This window comes from Lynx canadensis, chromosome C1, assembly GCF_007474595.2.
Source record: "Lynx canadensis isolate LIC74 chromosome C1, mLynCan4.pri.v2, whole genome shotgun sequence".
In the NCBI taxonomy this organism is placed as follows: domain Eukaryota; kingdom Metazoa; phylum Chordata; class Mammalia; order Carnivora; family Felidae; genus Lynx; species Lynx canadensis.
In genome coordinates this window covers 53,422,399-53,447,608 of record NC_044310.1, presented here as the reverse complement: position 1 = coordinate 53,447,608, position 25,210 = coordinate 53,422,399, and the positions used below count along the sequence as shown (strand labels likewise).

Genomic DNA, 25,210 nt, shown 5'->3' with positions numbered 1-25,210 from the left:
TAGAGGGAGAGAAAGAAAAAAGGAGAAAAGCCCCCCACAGATATATACAAGTATTAACACATAAAACAGTGTTTCTTACTCAGCTGGAGAGAAAACTGCAAAGGTAAGGTAGAGCTGAACTATCTTTAGCAAGGACATAGCTGACCAAACCACACAGCACTCAGGCACCCCATCCACCAACCCCTCCTGGCCTTCCCTTGGCTGGCGTCCACTCTACTTGTTTCCACCCACCATTTGCAGATGCCTCTCTACAGACATATGGACCAAGATGATGAGTCATCTGTCATCCAGAATTCTTTTCTCGACCTTTGCACATTCAATCACCTTTAGCACACTCAACAGGCACGTCCTCCACAGAGCATGTGCCCTGTAACATAAGGAGTTTAAGGCTGAACACAGAATGAGGCATTCTTAACACTCCTCACTTTGCCAAATGGATTTATTCCAGAGCTTTAAAGGAAAATCACAACTGAAAAAGTGACCAGATGGGTCTTCAAGGAGAAAGATACAAACTAAATCAGCCATGATACTGACGCACTTCACTAAAAACAGGCCTGTGATGTAAAAGAACTTTAGTTATTCTCCCTGAGAGGAATAGTTATGGCAAAAGCAAAACACAGAAGCATTCCATAACTAAAACTGACCTTCAATTTCACATGGCTAAATATTTTTTAAATTATTCCTGTACTTAACACTTCATGTAGTCACCAAAAAAACAAAAACAAAAAAAAAACATTCAGGACCTGTATATCACTTAGGACAGATATATAGCATATCTATATAGCACTTATTATATGGCAAGCATTCTTTTAAGAACATTACATATATTCAGTTCATCCTTACAAACCCTTTCCTAATCCCTGTTTTCCATGAGGAATAAAATGCCCACAGAGGTAAAACAATTTGCCCAAGGTCACAGACTGTCAGTAAATGGCAGAGCTGGGATTCAAACGGGCAGTCTGGCACCTAACTGGGGTTAGTGGTTATTACACTAACCACCTTTCCAAAGGAGTTTAATATAGACAATCCTTTTTTAAAACAAAGTTTACACTAAAATTACAGAAGTCTGCTTTGCAAGGTGACAAGATTTACAATTAAAGAATTTAAACCAGAGAAATTATAGTCAGGTGGTGGCAAAGTCAAAGTTTACCCATCATGGCAAACACCTACACACTGTGGAGGACTACATTTTGTGAGTCAATGTGTCGTGCCTGGAGAAATTAAAGTGGCCTAGAGAAGTGCAAAGGAGGTGATGACAGTCAAGAAACAAAAAGTGCAAACCTCCGTGAGCAATAAAAGCCAGGAGGCACCTGGCTGGCTCAGTCAGTAGAACATGTGGACTCTATATCTCAAGTTGTGAATTGGAGCCCCACGTTGGGTATAGAGATTACTTGAAAAATTAAAATCTCTAAAAAAGAAAAGAAAACTCCAGGGGTGCCTGGGTGGCTCAGCTGGTTAAGTGAGTTTGGCTCCTGATCTCAGCTCAGGTCTTGATCCCACACTCTTCTTGAATCCAAGCCCTGTATGAAGACAAAAGAGAGAAGAGACGAGAGAGGAGAGGAGAGGTGAGGAAGGAGAGGAGAGGTGAGGAGAGGAGAGGAGAGGTGAGGAGAGGTGAGGAGAGGAGAGGGAGGTGGAGTATAGGAGAGCGATGCTCTCTGCTTCTCTTCTCTCTCTTCCCTTCTCTTCTCTTCCTCTTCTCTTCCCTTCCCTTCCTCTCTCCTCCCCATCCCCTCCTCCCCTCCCTCCCCCCTCCCCCCTCCCCCCCTCCCTTCCCTTCCTTCCTTCCTTCCTTCCTTCCTTCCTTCCTTCCTTCCTTCCCTTCCTTTACCTCCCCACCAAAAAAGAAAACCCCACAGTGCTGTAGTAGCTAACCTCACTCATAACTCCTGTCAATTTTTCCCCCTCAATCCATTCTCTCCTGGATGGTGCCTCTTTTCCATCCTACCACCATTGCCCAAATTCAGGCTTTCAACATCCCATGGTCCAAATATTCCAACAGTCTTGTATTTGGCTTCTAGCCTCCACCTCGTCCCTGCCCCACCACCTACTCTCTCCTCTGCTAACAGAACAGTCTTTCTGAGACACAAATCTGATCATGTTATGGCCCTAATTAACTTTTCAATGGTCCCGGGAGCAAACAATTTCTGGTTCCACCATCTTTGTACTGAATCAAACACCATCCACTCCAGGATTTCCCCTGCGTGCCTCTGCTTGCAGGCCCAGGAAAATACTAAGCTATGTCATCCTTTTCTTACCTAGTTCACATGCCCTTCTGCAGAGAACATCTGCCTTCCAACCCCCATTCATCAACCTGTGGAACCTCTATTTATCTCTTTTTCCATAACGTTGTTCCAATACCTCCTCTCACTACCAGAACATAATTTTCTTCTCTGTGTCTGCGGGGTACCACATATATATGCTTCTATTCTGCTATCAGTAACTATTTTACTGATTCCCCTACTGTGATAGGGACAGTGTCTTAGCATCTTATCAACAGCACCTAGTAATTTCTGACACACAAGAGGAGTTTTATTCGTTATTGCCCAGTGAATAAGAGGATGCCTTTTGTAGGACATTATAGCCTTTCTCTCAGCAAAAGTTTTTAATTCAATCCACCAGTTCCCTCTAGTCCCATGAGAACAGAGTTACAAATTTTTAAATCCAAAGTCTAGAAAGACATGATCTACTTTATAGTCAACTGTTCAGAAAACCTACAAAGTGAGGAATATATGTTAAATAGTAGTTCACAATGAATGCTCCACAGAACAAACCCTGTAGGTTCTTGGTGAGTGTTGGGAATGAGGTGGGGGATTCTAAAATCAAATAAATTCAGAAAATGCCTCATGATGTCTCCTTCTGTGAAGAGTTAAATTGCATTATATTAAAGTTTCAATGAAGTCCTAAAGTAAAGAAAATGTGTTTGACTTTGGCACTTACTACCTTTGAGCAGTTAGCTAAAGCCTACTTTGCCTCAGTCTTCTAATCTATTAAATGGGAATAACAGTATCTACTTCTTACGGTATTGTAGGGATTGAATGAAAAAATATCAGGTGTTCCAAACAATGCTTGCACACAATAAGTACTCAATAAATGCTAGCAATTTTTAATATTTAACTTGACACATCTGCTTTCTTGTCTAGCAATTACTAACACTGCACACTACACACTTTGAGAAACACCGATAGACAATAAAGACCGCACCATACTAGTCATTTTGGAGACTCATGGTTCCAGACTTTAGGAGAAATATAGCCAATCTCATAGTTTAAATGTAGGCAATTCATCTGGCTTCTCTGTGGCTGGCAAACATCAAGGTTTCAACTGTCACAACTTCCTGAAGCTTCAGTTTCACAAAATTAATATGGGATTGAGTGCCTTGTGTGAACTAAAAACCGCTCTGCAATGGAAACAAGTTCCTCATAGAGAAATCTCATTCTCTGCCATTCTGTGGTCCTAGAAAGTAGCATGCTCATCAAGTTTCTATTTTTATTGTACCCAGGAATCTTGCTATTCAAGAATAAGAAATAATCCACCCAGTCCATTGTTTTTCTTAAAATTTAAAGTAGAAGATTCTGAATTTCAGCTTCATGGAGAATTGTGTAATATGTTGTGTGTAAGCATCTGCAGGCATTTCCTAGGAGAAATATCATAGTTGTCATCAAGGGGCCTATTTGCCTAAAAAGTTTAGGAACCTCTAATAGAGGTCTTAAATAAGGTCCAGGTGTTACTTAAATACATACTCAAAAAAAAAAAAAAATAAAATCAAACAGTATCAAAGACTATGTCAGTCTTTTTAATATCCTTTCAAAGAGAGCTTATGCATGTATTTCTACATGGAGAGAGTAATAAATACCACAGCATCCTTCCATGTTTACATAAATAATAGTATATGATATAGACTCCACTGCAGCTAGCTGTTTTCACTCAGCAGTGCATCTTAGAGATCTATCCATGCCAACACATAGGTACACATTATTCGGTTAACAGACATACTAATTTTTAAGGCATCCCTATGATAGATACTTAGGTTGTTATCAGTGTCTTGCTAGTTACAAATAATGATGAGAATAGACAACCTTGACAACCTTTCTTTAGGAAGAAATCCGGCAGGGAACTGCTGAGTCAGGAAATATAAAGAATGCTGGGGTGCCTGGACAACTCAGTCAGTTACGTGTCCAAATCTTGGTCTCGGCTCAGGTCATGATCCCACAGTTCCTGAGACTGAGCCCTGCGTTGGGCTCTGTGCTGACAGCTTAGAGCCTGCTTGGGATTCTCTCTCTCTCTCTCTCTCTCTCTCTCTCTTTCTCTCCCTCCTGCTCTCCCCCATGCTCTCACATGTACATGCTCTCTCTTTCCCTTTCAAAATAAATAAAAATAAACTTAAAAAAAAAGTATAAAGATGGCTAAACTGTCCTCCAATGGTTGCCTGTTTTATACTCTCAATAATATTTATTTCCTTTACACTCGATAAAAGATCTTCAAATTTTCTATCTTTGTTAACCTGACAGATGAAAAATGGTAACTCATGGTGTAATTTGTGTGGCCTATTATGAATGAAAGAACCTCTGATTTAAGATGCGTCATACCTATGACAACTTAGTCATGGAAACAATGAGCACCATCGAAACTGTAACAGTAAAGGGAATTCAGTAAAGGTTTGCTTCAAGTCAATGGCTCTAGGGATGGTAGTCTGGAGACAGAAATGAAAACGCTTTATCACAGTGAATTTCTATCATTTTGCCAAATTGGAATATGCCTTAATAAATGACTGAAAGCTTGGAAGAAAAAGTATTTTGCAATGGGTCAGAAATAAAGGGAGCGTGCACAACCAACTAGTCACAGAAATCCAGCTTACCCACAGGTTCAACTCACCATCTAGTAGCCAGTGCTGGCCGCGCCTATTCTCCAACTCCGACATCATTAGGCGTGTGATCACATGATCTGGAACCAAAAGACCCTTCTCTATGTACTGCTTTGCCATATCACCAACTTCTATTAAAAAAAACAGGAAAAAGAGACACTCAAAAAAGCTTCAAAAAAAGAAAAGCTTACAAACTCCTTTTGCCTTCTCTTCCATTCCTCCCTATTGGTATGAGGGGAAAGTTATAGGTAGATGTTTTGGGGGTAATTTTTAGAATACTGGTTTCAACAATGGTAGCCTTGTCTCCCAAAGAATTATAAAAGCAGCTTTTGAAGATAAATAAGATATACACAAACAGAAATAAAAATAAAAGAGTATTTCTATAAATTAGAAGAGAAAAGTAAGAAACAAAAGTTGGGAGTCCAGAGGAAGGGGTGTTCGTGAAAGGCCAGGACAGAAGTCCTGGAACTTCCCAGAGGTGAGAGCCGCGAAGTGGACACTGAGCCCCCCAACGGTTTACGACAGCCAGGAAATGTGATCAACTATATGGTTCATGGGATGCAGAAGGCTGAAAGAAGCTGAGGAGCACAACCATTCCTTAGAGACCAAAGGAAAACATTTCCACTGGGCTTAGAAAGAATGCTGGATAATACAAACAAAAACTTCTCTTCATGAACCTCAGTATAAGTAGATGGCACCTTGCTGATACAGTTGTAGAAGCAACTCAGTGTTATTAGTAGAATGCCAACTTTATCAAAAGATGTGAATTTATTTTTATTATTATTATTTTTTTGAATTTACATCCAAGTTAGTTAACATATATAAAAGGATGTGAATTTTTCAAAAAAATTTTTTTCAAAGAAAAAATGTTTCTATCTTATTTTAAAATCATTTCTTATATGTGGAAATTGTGGGTTAGGTTCAGTGGAACAAATTATCAGTTTAAATCTGTTAAGTTTCTAGGAACGGATTTTTTTTTAAAACAAGATGAAGTCCTCTACTCTTCAGAGAACTGATAATAAACCATTAAGAACCACGTTTTTGACAGGCCAATTATGCTTATTTATTTATTTATTTATTTATTTATTCGAACTTTATTGTTTTTATTCAGTTGGCTGCATTCACAATGGTTATTAAATAGGACCATATTTTATGCTTTTATAATAAATATTAATTTACATTTCAAGTGACTGATACAATTTCAACCACCAGTGCCCCCAAGAAGATATTCACTGCACTGTTACCTAGCATATTGCCTATATTTGATGTTGACTTTAAGAAAGGCCAATTATGTTCTCATAAAAACATAAAGCAGAATTATGTTACTGCAAAAAAGCTCAAGAATCACTTTGTCCCTACCTTCACCTCGAATTCAAGGTAGAACCTTTCCTTCCCCCAACTGAGTCAATACTCCTAACTCCAACTCTGAAATATGCACTGTCAAGAGATTCATATCACTCTGATTACTACTACTGGCTCAAACTATTGGCTCTGATTGCTACTACTACAAGCTCAAAGTTAGATCCAATGATGCTGATTCAGTAACACACTGCAAAGAACAACAGCAAAAGACAACCACTTTGGCAAATGTGGCTAAACATGCATATGAACAAAAACAGATTCATTCACAAAGTATTTATTAACTCTATACTAGGTAACAGGTAATAATGCACAAAGGGAGCAGTGAATAAAAGTTGCAGCTTACCTACCAATGTTTAAGCAGTGTTATTTTCATGAAGAGCAACAATATTCATCACTAATAAAGTAACATACTATGTTAACATATGAAGAAACATATTACACCAGGCACTGTGCTTTAAGCACTTTGTATGTGTTATTTCATTTAATCCTCATAAGATCCTCACCTTCAGATAGGAAGTAATACCCATATTTATGACAGCTTTACTAAGATACAATTCACACACCATTAACATTCACCACTTTAAAGTGTACAACTCAGTAATTTTTAGCTGTGCAGCTATCACCACTACCTAATTTCAGAACATTTTTATCACTTCAGAAAGAAACCCTGTACCCATTAGCAATCGCTCCCCATTCCCTCCTCCCTCTAGCCCCTGGCAACTATTGATTTACTTTCTGTCTTTACAGATTTGCCTATCATGCACATTTCATATAAATGGAATCATACAATATGTGGTATTTTGTGTCTGGTTTCTTTCATTTAGCATAATGTTTTCAAGTAGTACTTCATCCATTTTCATGGTTGATCATTCACTGTATGGGTATACCATATTTTGTTTATATACATCAGTTAATACGCATTTGCATTGTTTCTACTTTTTGGCTAATATGAGTAACACTACAAGGAATGTTCACGTACAGGTTTTTGGGTGAACATATGCTTTCTGTTCTCTTGGTAATACCTGTATACTATGTATGTTTTATATCAGGAAAATCACTGTCTGAAGGTATGCTTGGAGTAACTGACAAGATTGGTGCTGTCCTACTCTGCAATGGTCAGGCCAACCGCAGAGCCCTGTTCTTTTTTTTTTTAATGCCAGCTTCCTTTTTATTTTTTTTAATATGAAATTTATTGTCAAATTGGTTTCCATACAATGCCCAGTGCCAGAGCCCTGTTCTTAGTCCCATCTGCCAAACATTAAGACAGATTTAAACAAACAAATATATATATATATATATATATAGACATCTTCCAAGATAACAGACCAAGATGTGAATTGTCTCCAAATATCCCATGAGGAGACAGTGAAAGCATAGGAAACATTTTATTTGGAAAAGAGAAGACCCAGAGAAGGGCATGAAAACAATTTGCCCATATCCTGATACTTGACACATGGAAAGGGCATTATCTTACTTAATCCCCAGGGCTTACAATTAGGACTTGTTATGGGAATTACAAATGGATAGAGAAAAAATGGCCTAAGGAATGTCTGAATGGAGATTCAAAGACTGCCTAAGACGGGATATTATAGAGAGATTCAGAAAACTGGTTGGGGATTGGGCCACTTAATGTTTAAGGTCCTTTTGGGTGAGGATTTATGGTATTGGGATACTTTTGGACTCAGGAGTTTAATGCAGAACAGTAGCCAAATGATGCCCCTGAGGCCTTTAAATACTTGCTAGATGGTGCAATATGTACCCCCTCTAACACCTCAAACTTATCATGGTCAAAATCATACTTTCCCTCCCACATGCTCTTGCCCTGGTATTTATAACATTACTCTCCTCAGATGTCATGTAAGAGTAAACACCAGTTGTCTTGATTTTTTCACTTCCCCCATTCTTTATATCTAATTGAACATGAAGTTCCTGCCATTACATTTCCACAGCGTCTGTCATATCCAAGCCAAATGATCAAAACATAAAAGTGCAACAGTAACTGTTGTGAAGATGGCTGCAGAGCAAGCGATGACACTGCGAGGAAAGAAATCACAACCATGGCCCCGGATGGCCCTGGTGGTTAAGCAGAGGCCACAGATTAGTAAAAAGCAGAGCTGAAAGAATGAAGCAATGGAGGTGCCTGTGTGGCTCAGTCGGTTAAGTGCTGGCTTAGGCCCAGGTCATGATCTTGCGGTTCGTGAGTTCCAGCCCCGCATCAGGCTCTATGCTGACAGCTCAGAGCCTGGAGCCTGCTTCGAATCCTCTTCCTCCCTCTCTCTCTGCCCCTCCCCTACTCGTGCTCTGTCTCTCTCTCTCTCTCTCTCAAAAATAAAATATACATTAAAAAAAATTTTAAATATATTTGGGGCGCCTGGGTGGCTCAGTCAGTTAAGCATCTGCCTCTTGATTTCAGCTCAGGTCATGATCTCACAGCTCATCAGTTCAAGCCCCATGTCGGGCTCTGCGCTGCCAGTACAGAGTCTGCTTGGGGTCCGATCTCTCTCCCTCTCTCTGTTCCTCCCCTGCTCTCTCTCTCTCTCAAAATATATAAACTTAAAAAAAAAAAAAAATGAAGCAATGAGTTATACTCCAAGACCACTGCACAAATCTTTACATAGTGAAAAAGAGACAACTGGCCAAAGAATCACACTGATAAAGAATCTCTGAGATAAGATCAAAGTGGGTCCTTTACTCATAGCAATCTGTGACCTGCCACAAAATCAACAGATTGCTTCTGGGGTCTTCTGCACACTAGTCAACCAAACAAATCATTACATTACTTGAACAGCCAATTCTCAATTCTTAGCTTACTTCGCTTCTCAGTAGCATCTGAGATGGCTCCTTTGCATAAATGATAGGAAAGTGAACCTTTGAAAATGCAAGCCAACTGCAATCCTCCAGGACCTTTCCATCTCACTCAGAGTATAAGCCAAAGCCCTCACCTTGGTTTACAAGGCCCTGTGTAATCAGGCCCTCCTTCCCTGAAGCCATCTCCTACTTCCTCTCCATTGTCCACTCTACTCCAGCCACACCAGCTTCCCTGTAGTTTTCTGACAATCACATTCATGTGCTCACTTTAGGAACTTTTCATTTGTTGCTCCCTCTGCCAAGAACACTCTCTCCCCAAGAATTTCACATGGATCAAGCCCCCACTTCACTCAGATCTCTGATAAATCTTACCTCAAACAGGCGTTCTACCCCATCTAAATAGCACAAGGACAGACACACATCCCTATCACCCTCTAGTCTCTTATCTTGCTTTTCATTGTCTTCTACAACCCCAGATCTTACATATTATATATTGATCTATTTATCAATTCACTTTTTACCTCCCCCAACAAGAATATTATTAATTCATTCAGAAAAACTGAGGTACTTTGTTCAATGCCATACCCTCAGTACTTAGAATATAGCTTGGCATGTATGAGATAACTCCATAACAATTTGTTGCATGAATGAATGAATGAATTGTTGCATGAATGAATGAATGAATTGTTGCCATGTGCCAACTTTTTCAAGGGAGATATGAGACAAAGTATGATCAGTACTAGTTGAGATGGCCATGTCAGGTTTCACAGCTCAGTCTTATTTCATCAGTATTTTAAATCATGTATAGCGATGAACAAGGTCGAATAGGGAAAATGAGGAGAAAGAAACACCATGAGCCAATAATGCCACCAAGCAGGGGGCTGCTTGGCATACCTGGAGGAACTTCAAGTACAGAGAAAAGCATCATGAGAGATGCAGCTAGACAAGTGGGAAAGATTTTTTTTTTAACATGTAGTTTTAGAAATGCCATTCCCACAGCCAAGACCAGCATTTACAGGGCCCAGTGCAAATGAAAATATGGAGACTTCCTGTTCAAAAATTAGAAATCTCTAAATGGCAACAGCAAAGCATTAAACTAAGTGCAAATCCTTGTGTGAGTACACAGGTCACGTGCCCACCACACTGTGACCTCTAGATTGGGTTGGTGTGGTGAAAGCCAAAGAGCCTGTGACAATAATCCAAGCAGGAGACAATAGACTGCACTAAAGCAGAAGCAACCTTAGAAGACATTCTGCCCCTTGAGAGAATACCTTTGAGACATGGAGACTGAAGGGACCCCATAAAGGACTGCTTTTTGCTACCTCTATTCTTCTCAGGACCTGCACCCCTGCCTTACACATGCCTTATTATGTCCTGCTTGTAAAGGTCAAGGACTTAATGATTTCTTTGAAGTCTTCCAGCAAAATAGATAACATCTAAGGAGTGATTAGGTGGGGTTGTCATGGAGGTTTTCCAAGACCACTGACTCTACACACCTTGACAGCAAGACTCCTGGGCATAAGTGACTTATGAAGGACACCTGAAGCACTCCCAGCTCTGACCGGTTCCTGGATGCCTGAGGACAGGGACACAAGACCACCATCCTCAACTAAAAGCCCAGACCCCAAGTGTGAGAAATAAGCCCACTGCCCCAATCAAATGAGGGACGCGAAGACTGGAGCACAGAGAAGCTAGGCTTTGATCAACGTTTTTTGCAAGAGCTGGTGTCTGGTTACAGCAGGCATTTATCTCCTAGAGCGAAGTCCCTTCGCTGAGTACTACAGAGGTTACAGTCTTACCCAGAAGTCACTGATGCCCATGTGAGGCCGAAAAGTAGTCTGACTGGAACAAATGGACATCTCTTGAGGTGATGCAGAGACTTGAGTTCTTTGGCACATACTCATTGCAAAGCCCGCAAAAAATAAGCCCACCAAATGGAGAGGGGAAGAAGAACCAGGAAGTGAAGTGTCTACGGGTTTGGGGACTCCATTGTGCAGTGGGAAAGGGGTTCGTACATATTTCCAATAGATTGTAAACCTATTGTTAACTAGACAGCACAACTTTTATTTGGTATTTTTGAAAATGAATCATCTCACTTCTCACACCAAGCAAAGATGAGACTCATTCTGCTTTTCCTTTCCGAATCTCCCAGAAGCTCCGTCTGTATCTGCTTTCTCTGTATCTTCAATAAACTCTGCTCTCACTTCCTACCAGCTTGCATTTGATTTCTATCCTGCGCGAAGCCAACCAAGGACCCTCTTGGTCACTCCTGCAGGATCCCCTCTGGATCCTCAGGCCCAGCCTGCCTACATCACCTTGAGCTAACCCAACATAGACTGTGCAATTCCAAGTTTAAAATAACTCTGTGGAAGACTTCCAGAATCATTTTAATCTAATTTACTAAGTAAGAGAAAGATCTAAGTTCAACATACTTTCCCAACTACTGGCAGTCTTGGATCTTCTCTGGAGCAGGACAGACAACACATCCATCTAATCTGATACAAAATCAAACTTCTACCCCCCCACACCTCAATCCCCACCCAAATGAAAACCTGGAAAGTTTAAAAGCCAGAACAAAACAGACAGTGTATCTGCATCTGAATGAAGATCTCACTACAACAACAAATGGAGATAAGATGTTGATAAAGACAGAGGCCCATTCAGAAAACCGGGACCTTCATCTGCCTTTGTCAGCTTGCTTGAAAGTAGTATCATTAAATAGATAACACACATACCAGCTCCAATTTGTCAAGTAGTATTCCAAAGAAAGGCTGTGGACACACACAGTCTTACGCAGCTTCTGAATCCTCAGTGTATATATAGATGCGCATATGTGCACATGCACGCACACATGAGTAAGTCATAAACCACCAGAAAGTTTTCAAAAATAAACAATAAATTTAGAGTGCCAAAAACAGGCCAACAGTTCTGCATTTTTTAAGCTTCATAACAACCAAAAAGAAAATCCATCATGTGTTTAGAAGACTGAACAGAACACGAGTGATTAAGACCACATTTGAAAAAACTTTCCTCAGAAAGGAAAAGAGAAAGTGTCAGATTACAAAATGGTAATATATTACAAAATTATGTGAGTATATCTATAGATATATATTATCATTTTCAATGTTAAATACATTATAAAAAATCAATATTCCACCTATTTTACAATATAAGTATTGTGGCAATGCAGCTTAACCTATTTCATTCAATTGCTAAATGTAAATTAAAATAAGATATAATCTTAGTAACCTTGAAAAATATATATTTTCCATTCCCAACTAGATCAGGTAATATACAAATTGTCAGAATTTAAGACTACCTATTAAGTTGTGTATTTAAGAAATACCAAACTTAAAATTTTAAGATAATATGCAACTTAAGACTACCTGTTAACTTGGTCATCTGTCTAAAATTTATACTTCCAAGATACAGAAAAGGTATTTTTATTGGCCTCATTTCTTTCACATTAAAATTGACCACTTTCAGGGGTGCTTGGGTGGCTCAGTCCGTTAAACGGCTCTTGATTTCAGCTAAAGGTCATGATGATAGGGTTCCTGAATTCGGGCCCCACATGGGGCTCTGTGCTGTGAGCACAGAACCACAGCACAGAGCCTGCTTTGAATTCTCTGTCTCCCTCTTTCTGCCCCTCCCTGGCACACACTCGCACTCTCTCTCTCTCTCTAAAATAAATAAACATTTAAAAAAATTAAAATTTACCACTGTCACATTAACAGAGTGACACAGATTATTGTACTCAGGGCGGTAAATATAACAAAACATTGTCAGCTGCTCAATGGGGAGGATGTTAGATTTATAATGAATTGTCTTAAGACTAGTTAATAAGAAAATATTTTTTTCTGAATAACTAGGAGAGCCAATTAAGCAAATGACATTTCTTTAGAAAATCCATGAGAACACACACATGCATATTTAGGTAGTACAAAATCCATTCAACAGGACCCTAAATACTCAGGACAGCCAGCTTAAACATTCCAGAGACTGAATGACCTCCAAACAGAAATCAACTCAACATGGGAAAAACAGATAGTGTCATGAAACAGGAAGTAAATGGTTCCCTATTCAGGGAGGGGATAACTGGAGAACATGGTATGGTGGGTTTTATAGTTTAAATACTCTGTGAGGGCGCCTGGGTGGCTCAGCTGGTTGAGTGTCAGAGTTCAGCTCAGGTTCACGGTTTTGAGACCCATGTTGGGCTTTGCACTGACAGTGTGGAGCCTGCTTCAGATTCTCTTCTCCCTCTCTCTCTCTGACCCTCCCCTGTTTGTGCTCTCTCTCTCTCAAAAATAAGCATTAAAAATAAATACATACATACATACTTTCTGAACCCACTAAATATTCTTTCAGTTGATACTGATTAAGCATCTACCCTGCGGCAGACCGTACCAACCTGGTATTTCAGCTTAGAGCTTAGAACCTAAACACTGGAATTGGGTGTTAACCCACTGAAAACTTTAAACAGCCAAATTTTACAGAATTTCATTCTGTCGGGCAGAAAAACTAAATAACAGTTATCACAATTAAGTTATACGGGCTCTTACTTGCTAGTACAGTTCCATATAAATATATTGTGAAATAGTAATAGGTTATTGGTCACACACTAAATGAATTTGGTCAAACCAAATGCCAGCTCATTCACCTTTGACCAGTAAGGAGTTATCCCTGAAATACCAGTCCAGAGTTGCAGAAAACCAACCAGACTCCCTTAGTTCTTAACAATGGAGACAAAAATATTTGTTTTAACAAAGGCAAGGATTAGAACTTCAAGATAATCAACTTACAGGATCAAACCTCAATTACTATTAATACTTTAAGCAAAAGCAAATGAGGTCTTTTTATTTCATTTGAATATCTGTCGTACCTCTTATCTCAATGACCAACCTGGAAAGTGCCAACATCAGGACAACAATGTCAAGTGTGCTTGGTGCCACAGGCCTCTAATCAGCTATGCAATGACCCCACCAGTATCCTGTAAGAAGCCTCCCATTTTACCACAAGTCCACCCAGGTGACTCCAATCACGGACAACCACACGTGAAGGTTCTCGTCTCCAGGAACATACCACTTACCAACCAAAATTTTTTGTTCATCTACTACAGGCCAGGTACCATGCAAGGCACTACAGACACAGATATAGGAATGACCTCAAGGAGCTTATTAATTAGGAGAGAAGTGGAACAGACTCATGAACAAATAATTACTTGTTAATAAGTATGTGCCCTGAGGGCACCTGGGTGGCTCTGTTGGTTAAGCCTCTGACTTTGGCTCAGGTCACAATCGAGGTTTGTGAGTTCGAGCCCCACACTAGGCTCTGCGCTGACAGTGCACAGCCTGCTTGGGATTCTCTCTCTCTGCCCCTTTCCCACTTGCATGCATGCTCGTACTCTCAAAAACAACAACAACAACAACAACAACAACAACAACAACAACAACAACAATGTATGCCCTAGTGTGCATGTAAGGAACTTGGAAACAGCCACTTTGTCCTTAGAGGAAGAAAAAGTTGAATAGATTGAAAAACAAACCACAAACAACTCTCTTGGATCCATAAGAGAGGGGAGGACACGGGGCAAACTACTGCCCCCAAGATTAGAGGGACAGACAGGCAAATAAAGGAGTCACATCTTACCTGAGCAGAGACTCACGAATGGAAAGCACCTCAGGAACCAGTGCTAGGTAGGAAATCCTAAATTGTAATTGAGGAATTGCTAGAAGCATAGACAAAAACTCCAGGGGACATAGTCATTGGAGGGGGGCGGGGGGGGCACAATATTATGAGAGTACCTCCAGGCGATTGACCAGGTTCCCATAGTAATAAATACTGGAGATGGGGTCCCTAGGTGGCTCAGTCGGTTAAACATCTGACTTCAGCTCAGGTCATGATCTCATGGTTTGTGGGTTTGAGTCCCGTGTCGGGCTCTGTGCTGACAACTCAATGCCTGGAGCCTGCTTCAGATTCTGTGTTTCCTTCGCTCTCTGCCCCTCCCCCACTCGTGCTCGCGCGCGCGCGCGCGCGCACGCGCGCGCGCTCTCTCTCTCTCTCTCTCTCTCTCTCAAAAATGAATAAACGTTAAAAAAATTTTTTTAATACTGGAGAAAAATCTCCTTAAGCTTCCACAGTGGGAGCTGGAAAGGAACTATTCTGAAATAGAGCACTTTGTTCTTAGCAATCCATGACACATGTGCAGATGAAAGGAAGAAGTTTAACCAAAGGACTCTGCATTTAACCTCAAGTTTAACCTTGGAAAATAAACAGCATCAAAGAGAGGGCTCATAATTAGGCTACTGAAATTCTAAATGTCACTTTGCCTCTGGTATAAATCTCAAACTGATTTTATTTCCCCTTTAAGGCTAGGCTTTGATCAAAAGATAGGATTTAATAATCAGTAGCTTCCTCCTAACACTATTTTCCCCCACATCCCACAACCTCATGCCATTGTTTTCCACCCTGCAGCCAGAATGGACCAACTTGTACCTCTGATCATGTTGAGTCTCTACTTAAAACGAATCAGCTCTACTGCCCATTCAGTGGCTTCTAAGTCCCTCTAAGATCTGGCCCACACCTACCCTCAAGCAGCCTGGTAGCTTTCTCCCTTCACTCACATGCTCCACCCCAGCCCATCTCTACCGTCCAGCCCCAGGTCTCTCTTCTCTCTTCAGCTTCCCCAAACTGAGGTTAGGTCCCCTCTATATACTCCATGGCATCCTGTCCTCCAGCTCTGTAGCATTCATCACGTTTGTATTTCTCATGCCAGTCTGCACCACCATACAGTATGGAATGTGTCTGGTACACCAACCACTGTCTCTGCAGCACCTTTTCAAAACAGACATTCAATGTGCACTTGAGGGGCACCTGGGTGGCTCAGTCACTTAAGCATCTGACTCTTGGATTTCAGCTCAGGTCATGATTTTACAGTTCATGACATTGAACCCCACCCCATGCTGGGCTCTTTGCACTCTCTCACAAAATAAATATATAAAGATTTTAAACAATATATGCACTTGAAAATTGATTGGTCCTTCCAACTCCATTCATTCCCTAGAGGACCAGAGCTAAGTAAACTTTTGTTAACAGAGGTAGCTACTCATGACATAACAATCAGATCTGAGTACAAATACTTCAGCTACTTATCTGCACTCGAAATTTAAGAATTTACATTGGAACAGATCTTTCCCAGTTAGGACTTCCACATTCAGTTCAGTTGCAAAGAAATATCAAAAACAACTACATGGAAGTTGTCCTAAGTTCACTGATCTTGCAATTATAATTCGGCCATTCACTTAAAAGTATTTACTAAGCAACTAAACTCTGTGCCATGCTATAGCATATTTCCCTACATGTCAGGCAAACAATGGAACATCAGAAGTAATCTCTCATATGTTTCTGATGGCTTGGCCAGGCATCAAACAGTTGACAACTTGGCCTATTTCAAAACAAAATCAAGCTCTAAGAATGATCTCCTATCTTTTACCGACACAACCAGAAAGAAAAACAAACAAGGTTTAATTTTATGTTTTCTTGCCCAAATAATCTGCCCATTTTTATAAAAGTCTAAAACTCACAAAATTAAACTTGTGTATTCCTTGAAGTACTGCTGAGGGATACATGCATACATGGCAAAAATATATGAGCCTGGGTGGCTCAGTCGATTGAGTGCCTAATTCTTGGTCTCAGCTCAAGTCACGATCTCACCGCTCATGATTTTGAGCCCCACACTGGGCTCTGCGCTGACAGTGCCTAGCCTGCTTGGGATTCTGTCTCTCCCTCTCTCCAAAATAAATAAATAAAAACTATATATTATATTTTCATGGTAAAGCAAGAGAATAATAATTGTAAGATGCAAGATAGCAGTTGTGAGTAATGGAGAAAGGGCATATGGGAGGCTTCTATGGTACTGGTAACGTTCTATCCCTTAGGTTGAGTCGTAGATAAACAACTGTTATCCTTTGAAACATATACACACTACATACCCTATTTTGTTCTGGTTGCCTATAAAGTGAGGGCAAACTGGATACAGAAGATAGAGCAGGACAAATGTCCACATAGCAGCAAATTCCCAAGATGCCTGCCTAATCACCAGAAACAGATAACTACTCAATGTTCTTTTCATTGTTCAAGCTAGAAAATGCTGAGTGAAAGGCCCCTGTAAAAGAGCTTGATTTCTTCATAATGCTACCTAAAATCAATAGAAACCATTGCCTGCCTCCAGTATCATCCCTTCTCCAAAACTTTTGTCACTGAGAATGCCAACACACACACACACACACACACACACACACACACACTCCCTATATAAGGCATGGTCAGATATGAACTGTAGTATTGTGATTCTGCAAACCACAAGTTCCTTATCTCCCCTACTTGGTAGAATATTTTGGCACTAGAGTACTTACAAAATGAAGAAAATCTTCATTCCATAAACTGTTTATCACTGATATCATTTTGATAAATCTCTTTCAGTAAGAAAATAAACTTTACAAAAAAAATTTGTGAATAGATATGAAAGTCCTGGGGCACTTGGGTGGCTCAGTCGGTTAAGTCTCTGATCCCCGATTTCAGCTCAGGTCATGATCTAGTGGTTTGTGAGATCAAACCCCGAGTCAGGCTCTACACTGACAGCATGGGATTCTCTCTCTCTCTCTCTCTCTCTCTCTCACTGCCCCTCCTCTGCTTGTGCTTTCTCTCTCTCAAAATAAATAAACTTAAAAAAAAAGATATCAAAGAGCTTTAGAGAAACCATGGAAGAAATTCCTAAATATAAGGCATTTTGGCACTAATTCAAATGACTCATTTCAGATGTCCGATATCCACCCTTCAATTGGCCTTGCTCACAGCCAGGCTTTCTTTTCCTTCACAACAAAAAGACATGATTTTTAATTACTCCCTGACACTTGCTTTTGGTAACTATGAGGAAAAGTCTGAACCTAATATAATGGCCAAGAGTATACATTTTTGAGCCAGACTGCCTAGGTTCAAATCCTGGCACTGCCACTTAAAGGCTAGAAGACTCCAGTCACGTTGTATGTCTCTGCTCCACACCCCATGCAGGTCACAGTCTGCACAAACATATTGTGTCTACCTTTCACTCTTCTTGTTAAGTGGGGTTGTTTACAAATCCTCCATACAAGACTGTAATGCCCTTGAGGCTAGAGACTATCTTATTTTATTTTATTTTTTTTTTAATTTTTTTTTTTCAACGTTTATTTATTTTTGGGACAGAGAGAGACAGAGCATGAACGGGGGAGGGGCAGAGAGAGAGGGAGACACAGAATCGGAAACAGGTTCCAGGCTCTGAGCCATCAGCCTGACGCGGGGCTCGAACTCACGGACCGCGAGATCGTGACCTGGCTGAAGTCAGACACTTAACCGACTGCGCCACCCAGGCGCCCCGAGACTATCTTATTTTAACCATCAATAGGTACCACTTGAGATGAAAAAGTATCATGATCTTTAAACTCTCCATCTTCCCGTCTCCAAGGTCCTACGGATTATTGGTAAACTTTCATCTCACTCTACCCCTGCCATATCTTCTGTGGACTGTATTGTACAACAGTCCTACTAACCACAGTCACGACTTCTAGGCAATTAAGACTCAGAAAAACCTTCTCAATCACACAGTAAAAACTATGTGCAGCAATGCTTCCTTTAAATGTTATCTTACCATCTAATTCTTTGGCACTGAATAACTGAGTAAAATAAATCACTAAATTAAGCAAAACACTGTTATCTGATTTAGCTACATAAATGGACATTCCATCCCTTTTGTCAATGGTTCTCACACCTATTGCTTCAGTCTACTCAAGCTGGTGCAGAAAGATCATTACCACAGACTGCATTTGGATCCCAAGCCTGACCTCTTAACGAAAAAGGATCTGTTCCAACAAGTGGATGTTTGCTCCTCCTAACGCTATCTGACATTCTTAAACACCCACAAAATGTATATGAGTCAACTCTTATAGATTTCTAAGATTAAGACTAAAAATATTCTCTAAACAGAAGAAGCAGAAAGTTTAACATGAGGAAAACAACTGATTTTCAAACTAACAGGCAGGTGCATGGAAGTCACCCCAAGTGAGAAGCTATACTAGGCTAGACTACCCAAAATCTGATGTCTCCTTTTGAGATGAAACTGGATGTCTGTGTGACACAGATAAGCTTACCAAAAGAGTTTCTTTGATAAATCACAAAACATTAGGGATTGTAAACTATTGCTAAAGAAGTTCTATTTCATTTTATATAACATAATACAAAACTTTGAAACTATGAAGTAAGACCTCCATCCTATTTGTTCTTTGTTCTTGTGGACATAATGAGACTAAGACCCCGAAGAGATCAAGTCATTGACCACAGGTCTCTCCTGAGGAACAGTGACTTGGCACGAAGTACCCATCTTCAAAGCTTGTCCTTTGCCATTTAGTCTTAAGGTACAAAATCTAGCTTATCATGGGGATAATTAGTATTGGTGTTTTAACCACAGAAAATTGTAGCTAACATTATTTGAATCTATGATCTATATAATCAATCATTCCCTAGATCAAAAGAAGGTTAATAGTAAAAAGATTTTTCTTTTAACCTAGATTTGAACCCAAAATTATGTAAAGTACAAATGTGCACCTCTTTACCACTAATTGTGAGATTGAAAGTGAAAAAATATGTAATGTGATTTTTTTCATGGAGGTAAAACTGACATATAACATATTAGTTTCAGGGGTCCAACATAATAACTGGATATCTGTAAATACTACAGAATGATTACCACAACAAATCTAGTCAACTTCCGTCACCATACATAGTTACAAATGTTTTTTTCTTGTGATGAGAGCTTTTAAGATCTATTCTGTTAGTAACTTTCAAATATGTGACACAGCATTACTAACCATGGTCGCCATGTTGCACATTACGTCTCTGTGACTTATTTTATAACTGGAAGTCTGTACCTTTGGCCTACATTTGCCCATTTTCCACCTCCTCCGCACCCTTCACCTCTGGCAACCACCAATTTATTCCCTGTATCTATGAGCTCAGAGTTGTTTTGTTTTGCTTCTATATTCCACATATAAGCGAGATCATATAGTTTACTTATTCTTTCTATCTGCATTTTTACCATGGGACAATACCCTTTTAAACACACTGGAATGGCTCCATCAAGAGACAAAGAGCCAATATGATACAAGGAACTGTATCAGGCTGAAAATTGTATTAGGCTGAAAATCAGAAGCCTTGGCTGTTAAGAGTTCTGCTCCCAAGGACTGCCCACAGGACTGAACATATCAATGTACTTCACTTATCATGGCCTCAAGTTTCCTCACCTACATGAGGCTGTTGGACCCTTCTAGCTCTGCCATCTTGGAGGTAGAATTTCAATTTCCTTTACCTGGCTCTGTGTATGTGTTGGGGCTGAAGGATCAGCTTCCCCAGTATGCGTCCAACCACACCAGTGTGCTTTCAATCACCAAGATTCTAAGTGAGCAGAGGAGATGGACTTCACAGACTAAGGAGCATCTCCCTGCTTTCATGGTCATTACACCCATTTGACATATGAGGAGTGGAATCCCGACCAGACCTCAGGCCTACACCATCTCTTAGTGTTCCATCATACCTTGCCTGCAAGACATCCTGAGAATAAGGGCCAGTGCTTTGGCCTATTTGCTCTTTTCTCTCTAGCCAGACTGCATACGTACATTCACTTAGTCTAATTCTGTACCCTGGGTCCAATGGATGTGTTTCTATAATAGCCAAGATTAAAAATATGTATGGACAAAAGCCATGACTTTGGGTAGGGGAGGGGCTCACAGTGCTGAGAAAAAAGGTGATCCGGTATCTAAGCACAAAGGAAATCCAGCAGATTCTTTATCCTTAAGCTTTCTGCCCACACCAGCTTATCAATTATTATTTGACACTCCATACTGATTCAAAGAATAAAATAGTGCAGTAACCTCATTTTAAGAATTTAAATAAATCGTGAAAGAAAAAGATATTGGACTTTTATAAGCCAAAAAATTTTGGATGTCCTATGTCAGGAGAATGTTTTTGGCCCAGAATAGGAACACATGCATTTATAAACATACCATGAACATCTGGCACGGTACCACATGCTGGCTTATATAAGCAGCAGAGGAGAAAAAAGCAGATTGGGATGGAAGAACAGAAGTTGGGCAAGGGAACAAATGGGAAAAGGCAAGTAATCTGAAAGGTTTGCCAAAATCATAGATGAGTTTTAGACTCACAGTGTTTAACCATCTCAAGCTCACGTTCTTCAAGTCTGCCTTGGTACCCACCATACCAGGCACTTTCAGCCCTGAGCAGGATCATACTTTTCAAATCTCATGACTCTCTAGATTTTCTCTGCCTCCCTTGTAACCTTATCACAACTCAATTACTAGGTGCATTCAGAGGACAGGGAGGAATTTCACTTTTAAAGCAACATAAAAAGGAATTCCTTCCCATTGCAAAAGGCCCAGGGTGTGGATCTGGCTGCACCAGGCACCTTGCTGGCTGCCTCTCTGTGCAGGATCTTGGCTGCAGGTCAACATAAGGGAAGCTGCTGTTTCCTCCAGTGCCATCTGTTCAAACAGGGTGCACTGCTATGCTGCCCATGGGGGATTCTTTCCTCTCTCCCCCCCTCCCTCTCTCTCTTTTCCACACCCTTCCATCTCACAGCTTCCTGGCAGTGCTCTGGTGGAGAACTACAGCAACACCAAAGATGTGCCATGCTCACCAGCCTCCATGGGCTGACAGCAGACAGTCCTACAAAGACAAGGAGGAGGGAAACAACTGATGCTAACACTTCTATGACAGGGCTCCCAGGAGGGTCATAAGGTAGGGTGACATGCAATCATCCTTGAACACCCAGGAAGAACAAGAGCAGTAGTAATGCCAGAGGGAAGCTACTGTAAAAAACAGTATGGAGGTTCCTCAACAAATTAAAAATAGAATTACCATATGGTCCAGCAGTTTCACTTCTGGGTGTTTATCTGAAGAAAATGAAAACACTAACTTGAAAAGGTATCTGCACCCCCATGTTCACTGCAGCATTATCTGTGATAGCCAAAATATGGAAACCATCTAAGTGTCCAGCAACGGATGAATGGATAAAGAAAATATGAGATATATGTATATGTGTGAGTGTATATATATGTGTGTGTATATACACATACATATGTATGTATGTATACACACACACACATACACATACTGGAATATTATTCAGCCATAAAAAAGAATAAAATCTTCCCATGTGTGACAACATGGATGGACGCTGAGGGCATCCTGATAAGCGAAATAACTCAGATGTAAACAGAGAAAGACAAATACCATTCGATCACACTTACATATCCAATCTAAAACAAACAAACAACAACAACAACAACAACAAAACAAGATCATAGGTACAAAGAAAAGATTGGTAGCTGCCAGAGCAGAGGCAGGGAGGAATGCAGGGTGAGGGTGAGCAAAATGGGTGACGGTGGTCATAAGGTACAAACTTTCAGTAATAAAATACATAAGTAATGGTGATAAAATGTACAGATTACTCCTTATAGTTAATAATAGTATATTGCAGTGTTAGTGGGAATGCAAACTGGTACAGCTACTGTGGAAAACAGTATGGAGCTTCCTCAAAAAGATAAAAATAGAACTACCCTTCCATCCAGCAATTGTACCACTAGGTATATACCCAAAGAATACAAAAAAACTAATTCAGAGGGATGGGCGCTTGGGTGGCTCAGTCTGTTGAGCGACTCTTGATTTTGGCTCAGGTCATGATCCCAGTGTCATGGGATCAAGCCCCACATCAAGCTCTGCACTGAGCATGGAGCCTTCTTGGGATTCTCTCTCTCTTTCCCTTTGCCACTCTCTCCTGCTCGCGCTCTCTCTAATTAAATTTTTTTAATAAGGGGACACATGCACCCCAATGCTTATAGCAGCATATCTACAATAGCCAAATTATGGAAACAGTCCAAACGTCCATCAACTGATGAATAGATAAAGAATATGTGGTGTACATATACAACAGAATATTACTCAGCCATAAAAAAGAATGAAATCTTGCCATTTGTAACAACATGGATGGGGCTAGAGAGTATTATGCTAAGTGAAATAAGTCAAAGACAAATACCATATGATTTCACTCATATGTGGCATTTAAGAAACAAAACAAGCAAAGGGGGGGAAAAAGACCAACCAAGAAACAGACTTTAACTATAGAGAACAAAGCTGGTTACCAGAGGGGAGGTGGGGGGGGGGGGGGGCAACAGGTTAAATGGGTGGTGGGGATTAAGGAAGGCATTTGTTGTGATGAGCATGTTGTGATGTTGCATGTAAGTGTTGAATCACTATATTGTACCCTTGAAACTAATATTACACTGTATGTTAGCTATCCAATTTGAATAAAACAGGTAACTAATTAAACTAAAGAATGTAATAGGAAAAAAATAGCAGAAGCATCACTCGTTAAACACTTATTAAGTGCTAGACCAGTGGTTGTCCAACTGCTGTCAAGATCACTATTTTTTTTGAAACTGAAAAAGTATTTTGTGTACAAAAGCATTTTGTACACAAAAAAGGGAGAATATTATAAAATTTAGGACGTGTGTCGGTTTTATGTATTTGTATGTATATACTCAATTGTAAGCTTAAGCGAATTCCTACTGATTAAAGAAGACAATTTAGGTTAACAGCACATGGACAGTCTCCTTTCAGAGAACTACAAAAAGAGGTGGAAGGTAGGAAGGTTTTGTAGGATAAAGCACAAGAAAAAATAGAAAGTATCTGATTGGGTGGGGCCCAGAATCAACCATCTTTGGGAAGAGATGCCCCAGAGCTGGCATCGCCTTTGGGGATTAGCTGACTGGAAACACTGCTTTTCTGGTCAAGTGGAGCATTTGTAGGGGCACAAAGGTTACCTAAGTTTCATTTTGCTGACGTGGCACACCAGACAGCACAGGTTCCATCTTGGGCCTCAAATTTTATGTCAACACTATTACGGGTCACATTAAAAAAAATTAAATAGGGGCGCCTGGGTGGCGCAGTCGGTTAAGCGTCCGACTTCAGCCAGGTCACGATCTCGCGGTCCGGGAGTTCGAGCCCCGCATCAGGCTCTGGGCGGATGGCTCGGAGCCTGGAGCCTGTTTCCAATTCTGTGTCTCCCTGTCTCTCTGCCCCTCCCCCGTTCATGCTCTGTCTCTCTCTGTCCCAAAAATAAATAAAAATGTTAAAAAAAATTAAATAATGGACCAAATTTTATTCTAATCTCATATATTCATTATCTCATTTCATTCCTACAACACTAGGAAGCAGTACCATTATTATTCTTGGTTTGTAGTTGAATAACTGGAGATACGAAGTGATTCAGCAGCTTGCAGGCTGGCTTCCCATTGAAGGGGGATCTGAGAATCTGCACACATCACAGGTCAGATCAGTGCGGGGCTTTCTACCCCCAGCTCCAGAGCCTGCTACCACTTCCTTAAACAATTTGTCTCTCCCTCCAATACCTCCCACCCTTGAATCCTTTGTTCAACCATCTGCCCTCCCCTTCTGAATGAGAACACCGCAAGGGCAGGTCTTGTTCAGCTGAGTGACTTAAACTGAGCCTCAGGGAGCAAAGGATTCCTTCAATAGTTTTTAAGTTGAATGAGCAAATAAATAAAGATGGGGTTTTTAAAAAAGGAAAAAACAGAGTGCCTGGGTGGCTCAGTCACTTAAGCGTTGGCTGAGGTCATGATCTCAGGGTGGAGAGATGGAGCCCCCCATTGGGCCTGCTTAAGATGCTGTCTCTCTGTCTCCCTGCCCCTCCCTTGCTCTCTCTCTCTTTCAAAAATAAATAAATAAATTTTAAAAAAAGAAAAAGGAGGAAAGAAAAGCAAAATAAAATGTAGCAAGAAAAAATAATAAACCCTGACTCTTTGGGGTCTGTCCCCAAATAACACTACTCTCTTTCTTAGAGCTACTAGAGGGGATATAAGGAACTTTATGTAAAAATTAAATCAGATTACACACACACACACACACACACACACACACACACACACATACTGAAGTTTTAAAGCATCTGTCTATGCTTTGTTCCAGGTCCTTTGTTCAGGGAAAGCAATTTAACGACTTTTTAGCTCAACAAAGGTGGGACTGTGATTTATTTTGGGAGTAGATGGTAAAGAGGTT

The 25,210-nt window shown here is 40.4% G+C and overlaps 1 protein-coding gene across 2 annotated transcripts in view; it reads right to left on the bottom strand.

The window, feature by feature from the left end:
- AK4 (adenylate kinase 4) overlaps nt 1-25,210 on the bottom strand; it is a 73,485-nt gene that overhangs the window by 29,120 nt on the left and 19,155 nt on the right. Inside the window, exon 3 of one of the 2 annotated variants that reach the window (XM_030325926.1) lies at nt 4,876-4,995. The exons of the other annotated variant lie outside the window; for it this stretch is intronic. Coding sequence (XP_030181786.1) covers nt 4,876-4,995 — 120 coding nt within the window. The remainder of the gene's footprint in view (nt 1-4,875; nt 4,996-25,210) is intronic. 2 annotated transcript variants of the gene reach the window in all.